The 7,495-nt window shown below is 33.1% G+C and overlaps 1 protein-coding gene across 1 annotated transcript; it reads left to right on the forward strand.

Annotated features, from left to right (window-relative positions):
* The first annotated feature begins 5,948 nt into the window (after positions 1-5,948).
* Positions 5,949-7,073, forward strand: LOC133796115 (uncharacterized). The gene is made up of 3 exons (XM_062233597.1): positions 5,949-6,368; positions 6,456-6,839; positions 6,918-7,073. The coding sequence occupies exons 1-3, from the start codon at positions 5,949-5,951 to the stop codon at positions 7,071-7,073; spliced, it is 960 nt and encodes a 319-aa protein (XP_062089581.1).
* The last annotated feature ends 422 nt before the right edge of the window (positions 7,074-7,495 follow it).

The following is a 7,495-nucleotide window of genomic DNA, read 5'->3' on the forward strand; positions in this document are numbered from 1 at the left end:
AAATGTTTTATTTTCTTTTGGACTATAGAAAATTTCACCTCTAGTCTCTTTGGAATATCCCACAAACATGCACACTTCAGAGCATGAATCCAACTTCTCGGTCTTTCCTTTAAGCACGTGTGCAGGACACCCCCAAATTTGAAAATGGTGTAAACTAGGTTTACAACCATTCCATAATTATATGGGTGTCTTTTGAATAGACTTAGATGGAACATCATTCAACATGTACAGAGCACATTGAATATCATTGCCCCAGAATGACAGTGGTAATGATGAGAAACTCATCATTGATCTAACCATATCTAATAACGTTTTGTTTCGTCTTTCTGAAACACCATTTCACTGTGGCATTTCAGGTGTAGTGAGTTGGGATTGAATGCCATACTCATGCAAGTGGTCCTCGAATTCAAAATCCAAGTACTTTCTTCCTCGATTAGATTGAAGAGCTTTTAGTGATTTACCTAATTGCGTTTCAGCCTCTGCTGAAATTCTTTGAACTTTCCAAAAGTTTCAGATTTTCTTTGCATTAATTATAGGTAACTATATCTTGAATAATCGTCAATGAAAGTGACGAAATATTTATAACCTTCTCTTGCTTGTACATTAAGTAGACCGCAAACATCCGTATGTACTAGCTGAAGTGGTTCTGTGGCTCTTGAACCTTTAGGAGAGAAAGGTCTCTTGGCCATTTTGCCTTCTAGACAGGATTCGCAAACAGGGAGAGATCCAATAGATAGTTCTCTTAAAAGGACCATCCTTTACAAGCCTATTTATTCTGTCTAGACCAATATGGCCCAATCTCAAGTGCCACAGATATGTTTCACTATCAGAATCAGTTTAATAGATCTAGGATTAGATGTTTTAAATAATTCAGAATTATAAAAAAAAAAAATATCATTCATCATAAGTATGTATATTTTGTTTATCCCAAAGCTTTTGCATAACAAGTAAATAAATAATTTATTTAAATAATAACTACTTTATTAATAAAAGAAATAAATGTTATGCAAAAACATAGAAAGAAGTTTCCAAACATTAATAATCAAAATTACTAATAATAAACTAAATTTCTAGACTATAGTTTTCTTTGTTTAAAGAAATCTAAAATTTCTATAAAAAAAATAAAGAAATTTAAATTGTTCAACTAACAATAAAATTGCTTAATAAAACTACTCTTCAACTTCTCCATCTCTTTACTTGCTATTCAAATTCTCATCAGTCTCTTCCTCCATTTTAGGGTTCTAATTCTATAAAAAGAAAAACAGATTAGTGGCATATATTTTTGAATCTATTATCCACAAATTTTGAATCTGATATTCATAGTATTTGAATCTATAATTCAAAGTTGAAAAATATATGTAAATATTATTTACCTTTTTCGTTTGATATGAACGATGATACTCAGCAAAGGCTTCCTCTGTCATTGCTCGCCACATCTCATGTTCTGAGTCATAGTGTATATATTTTTCCTTTGTTTCGTCAGACATGGTTGAAAGCATGCAATAATGTGCCAACCGATCGGATTTCATCCCATTTGCATATTTTTCTTTTGCTTCATAGCTAGTAGCCAAATGTGGTTATGTTTGAGGTTTGTCACAGATGGTTGACATCATCTTTTTATAAGAAAAAATGGTCAACATGCCTCGAAACCAGTGTTGCATATTTTCAGGTTCAAAAACCAAGGATTTCAGAAAAGCATCAGTGTGTAATTCACCAATAGACATTTTTGCTGGGAATAAATAAAAACAAATATTATTATATTTAGAAAAATAAATATCAAAGTTTCGGAAATTAAACGTGATGCATGAGCACAATAAAACACATAAAATAAAGTTTAATTTCCACGATAAAACTTTCTAACAATTAAAGTGCTGCCTTAGTGTCGGTCAAATTAATCTTAGAGAATTTATAAGACATTCTTATCTTTATTGTTTAAAACTCAAAAGAACTCATTATTTTCTCTTTTAAACATTAAAGTACCGCTTAGTTTGGTCAAGTTATGATTATCTACTGCAAAAGCTTAATCATAACTTTGTGAGTGTAACCCATTATTTCGGAGTTCATGACTTAACTTAGGACATGCCGCCTTAGGGTCGGTCAAACCTAAAATACATCATTAGTTCCTATCTTTGTAAGAAATATAACCTTGCTATTGACATGTCTAGACACCTTCCTTAGGGGGACGAAAACAAAGCCGTCGTGATGTGCTATTCATATCTCACGGTGTTATATTAATAATGAAGACCACGGGTTATGTTGAATTATCAACCCTCTCCCACTCACTATTTTGAAATAAGTGTTTTTAACCTAATTAACTCCAAATTAATTATAGATTCTTTAAACTTTATGAACATAATTAAAATTGGTAAGAAAGCAAGTTTCTAGGTCTACGTCCAATTTTAAATTACCAATTATATTCATCTAAACTTTACTAATTTTTTTAAAAATAAAGTTGGTTTAAAGAAATTAAGTCATAAAGACTTGAAAAAATGGTGTGATATTTTACCAAGTTTTCAAAGAATAAAACTTATATGCAACTGGTTTCGCAAAATAAATCATATAAACATATAGGATAATCCTAATAATCATGTTTCTTCAATGAGATGCATGATAATGACTGTGTGGGTTTTTTTATGTATGGCACAAAATGCATGAACATATTATCAATCACATGAAAGCAATTATTTAAATAAATAAACAATAAATGTTGAACCAGGTGCTTTTGGGTATTTCTAATTTTACAACCTCTTTATAAAATCAAAATAAAATAAAAATTGCCTCGATCTTCATCGGGCTTCTTCACTTTACTTTTGGTAGGATATGTGTCGTTGGTCTAGAATAATAATAAGAAAACAATTTTTTAATTATCTTGATTAATTAAAACAAAAATTTTAAATAATCATAATTTTATTTTCTTTCTAATTAAAACAACTTTTAATTAAAAAACAGAAATAAATTTAATTAAAATTCGTTATTTTGAAAAATAAATTTTTAAATAAAAAATTCAAAAAAGGTTGCCAGGATAACAAAAATATCTCATTATTTAAATATCAAATTTCTAACAAATAGGATATTTAACATTTTAAAAATAAAAAAATAACAGATTAATTTTAGAAAAATAAAAAAATTATGGACCAGTAAGACAGGGACACGTGACACTTGAAGGTGCTGGCGGGGCCCACTGTACGGAACCGTACGGATCTGTACGAACCCGTCCGTATGGTCCACACGGACGTCCGTACGACGTCCCCGGTAGTGGCTCAGAGGATGGCCTTAGAGGAATGGTGGCTGAATTCTGAATCCCGGGCTCCGTTTTGACTTTGTGTGATCGGAATTACAGTTTTATGATGTCAAAAACCAAATAAAATTACATAAATCCTATGCTCTTAATGGATTGCACAATGATCTAATCATAAACAAATCATAACCCAAAAACACCATACAATTAACGATTCAGCATTCCCATGCATTCAATCATATTAAGCCATCCATTCATTCATCATAAATAAATAAATGCACAAAACTAAACCCACACAGATTCAATATATATATATATATATATGTGAAGATGGCTCTAGTACCATTTGTTGGTTTTTATAGATCAAATCAGAGATTATACGCAGCGGAACAACAATCAAAATTGTTAATTTAACCCCACAAGATTTCTAGATCTACTTCTTCACATACATATATATTGAATCAACGAGATGAATAGAACATTACCTCAAGTCCTTCCTTGCTGCTATCTTTTTGTACGACAAAAATTCTTGAGATCTTACACCAGGATATTCCAAAATGTTCTCAACACACAAAGAACAAGTGTGAGCTCGTTATACAAAACAATAGGCAATATCTATTTATCAGATGTTCTCAACACATGAGATCTGATAAAGTTTAGACCTAAATTTGTGAAGAACAGTGACCTATGCTTGTAGCACTGTTCTCTTTCTCTCAGGGAGATTTCACGATATGTTTTCTATCACTGAAAAGTATCGCTCTCAAAAACTGATCTCCCATATTTAATATATCCAATATATAAAAATAAATAATATTAGTTATTTTACATAATTTAAAATTAACTAATTAGTTATCAGATTTTTGTTTAAATAATAATATTTTAATCATATTAAAATATCTCATTATTTGTTTAATATTTAAATAACTAAAATTGTTGAACCAATATCCTTCTAGAACCTTCTTGTGCGTGTAGCACAGTGACTGTGCACTGTGCTACACGCCCACCTCATGCCAGGGAGGGCATGTGATTTTTCCCAATTTTCATCATTATTTAAATACCAAAAAACCCAAAAATAAATTAATTATATATATTTTTAAATCAAATAATTAATTAATTACACATAATTATACAATAATTATGTTTAGTGCATAGAAAAATATTTTACTTATCAAATAAGTCCTTTGCCCATTTTTGTATTTATCTTTGTCAGTGTTTGTTTGAGCCATTTCGGGGACCGTGGACCTATAACATTAAGCTCCAATAAATTAAAACTAAATAATTAAACTCTTTAATCATTATAGTTAATTTATTAATTATGATATTTCTCCACTATAAATTCAGAATTGAACTCTTTATGTTATAGATATATTTTTACAGAAATCTTATTTTAAGTTGTCTATTGATATAACCATCTTACAATAGTTCAACCCTCTAATTAATTAGTTCATAAATTAGAATGGAAGAATTACCATTTTACATTTCTAATTCACTTCTTATTCCTTAAGTACCATTCATTCACTAGTGAACAATTAATCTATAATCTAATTATAGATTTGATCTCAAAATCATTCAGTTCTAGAATTAACCCTTAAGGGAACCAATATACGATCTGATAGGAAATATTAGATTCTGTATTGTTGATACATGTTCCCAGCCATCCATGATATTAAATCTCAAAAAAAAAAGTCATTAGCCTCATTCTATGAAAAGACCTTAACGAATGAATCAAAAGATTTAATAAACATAAACAGAGTTCATGAACACTCATGATTTAGGTTGATTTATAAATGATCATCAGTTATGATATGAATTACAAATCTTTATTATTAAATGGTTTTTGATAAAGACTTTTATTCATATTGTTCCCTGTCATATATAATCATATTATATAAATCACCTTTACCGAGATGTCTTACCACATCAATAATCTGAATCTTGATTATTTGTATCAACATGATACTCAGTAAACCGTACTTACAACCCCAATTAAATAATTCCATAACTTCAATTTGTTGTTGACTATTTTTATTCATTCATGTGATCTTAATTCTCTCGTACTTATACAAGATTACATCCTCAATAATGAATATGGAATTTTTCTGATATTTACAAAAATTATTCAAACAATAATTGAATAATATAAATATAAAAATAATAGACCATTGTATTTATTTATTCATTGAAATAATAAATGTCTTTTACATGCTTTTAGGACATACTCCTAACAACCAGGATGTGAGGGAGTCCACAGCAGGGAGTGCTACTGGAGGAGAGATCCCTGAGCAGCACCAGGAAGTGTCACAGCCCCCGAGGAGGCAGGCTACAGGAGTGACCATCAAGGAACCCTCCGGTATATCGATAGCTGCTGCTGCACCGACCCCACACGGGAAGGGTAAGCAGAAACTTCCAGAACACCCCAAGCCCATACTCGAGTCTTCCGATGAGAACTGTACTGACTTCTCACTTTTAGAAAGTTTGGCCATTCCATGTCATTTATTTGACAGGGACGACAACTTTAAATATGCGATCAGTAGTTTAAATTCAGACTTCTTCGAGGCAGAGAATGAGTGTAGCAGTAGTACAATAAATAATGTATCGACCATTAATAATAGCTTGGGTATACTACTTAGAATTTTCATTGCTCTTATTTCCTTGCTTTTTTTGGCAACTTAATTTATATTGTTTGATCGTTTATTTCTATCCTACAATCATGACTTCTGGAGATGCATTCAAACTGTACAACAAACCCAAAGCCAGGACTTCTGCGAGCAAGAGGAAAGAAAGCAGGCAGTACCCTGGGGAAAGTAGCAGCGACCCTTCCAAGAAAAGGGCTCGGACTGAGAAACCTCCTACACCTGTACCTTCCAAGGAAATTACTCCTCCTCCAGCTCCCATCGACCCGACTCCCCCAACTTCTATTGACTCGACTCCTCTAGCTCCTATCAACCCAACGCCTCTTGACCAGTCAGGAAAAACTCAGGCCGAGGCTGTTTTGAACACAGCCTACAACTCGGCCAATGATAAACTGAAGAAGCTATCAAGCCATCGGCGCAGTCAGGAAGCCTTCAGTAATGTCTCCTCCATGAAGGTTAAGCAGATTCTTAGTCACTCACTGAATGAAATACTCAGTGTAAGTTGCTATTTTTTGTTGTGCCTTTGTTGTCTATCTCGCCCTTTTTATTTATACTAACAGCTTTGCTTTTTTCTTTGATCATAGGGAGTTTTGACCCTGAGTATTGGCTGGCGTCATTCGGAGGAGACGTCTGCCAAGCATGCTGAAGAAATTAAGGCTATCGAGGGAAGACTCGTTGAGCAGCTCAAAGCGCCCGAGGATAGACACGCCCAACTGGGCGAGGAGCTAAGAGCAGCTGAGGAGCAAAGTGCCAAAATGGGCGAGGAGCTAAAGCAACATAATGAGACCTTGGCCAAAGTCACTGAGTCCAAAGAGAAGTATAGGGAGGCTTCGGTGATTAATTTCAAAGAAGCTTCCAAACTCCAAGACGAGCTGGCTATTAGCAGGAAAGAAACTACTGAACTGGAGGAGCAAGTCAAATTGCTCGAAGAGACCAACGCTAGTGACTTTGAGAGGTTTAAGGATGCAGTGTTCAACTGTTTTTATATGTTCTGGAAAAGCAATCCCGAGGAAAACTATGATTATTTGTCGGAACATATAAAGTAGGCTAAGCTGGCAATTGCTCGCCTAGAGGAAGAGGAGACAGCTCAGGGATCCCTTGAGATTTCTTTGGCCACAGGTATTGAAGGCATTGACGAGGGTGCTGATACCACAGTCGACCAACAACCTCAAGATCCTCCAGCTACTCCTGCTGCTTCATAACTTTATTTATTTTATTTTAATTTGTAACTAGGACACATGAACCACAGTTCATGATGTCAAGACAATATTTTGCTGCATAGGGAAGCTTTTAATTTAATTAGCAATTACATCCGAGCAGTAACTGCTCGCACTGTAAATCACTTAACTTTGATATTATAATATTTTCAATTTATTATAACATCTGTTCGCATGACCAAACTTAGCATATCACTTTGTTTTGATTTAACAAAATTTAAACAAAATTTTGAAAAATACTCTAAGTACTGTAGTATGCTTTCCCTTATTTTGCTCGTGTGTTTACATATGCTTGTTGATATGCTTTGCTTGCTTAGTACCTTATATGCCCCCCAAGTGATTGAGGAGCTTAAGGTCCTCAGTCACTTGCCAAGACCCAGACCTGTTCGAACATTACTGCTCGTAAT

Source organism: Humulus lupulus, chromosome 8 (assembly GCF_963169125.1).
Source record: "Humulus lupulus chromosome 8, drHumLupu1.1, whole genome shotgun sequence".
In the NCBI taxonomy this organism is placed as follows: Eukaryota; Viridiplantae; Streptophyta; class Magnoliopsida; order Rosales; family Cannabaceae; genus Humulus; species Humulus lupulus.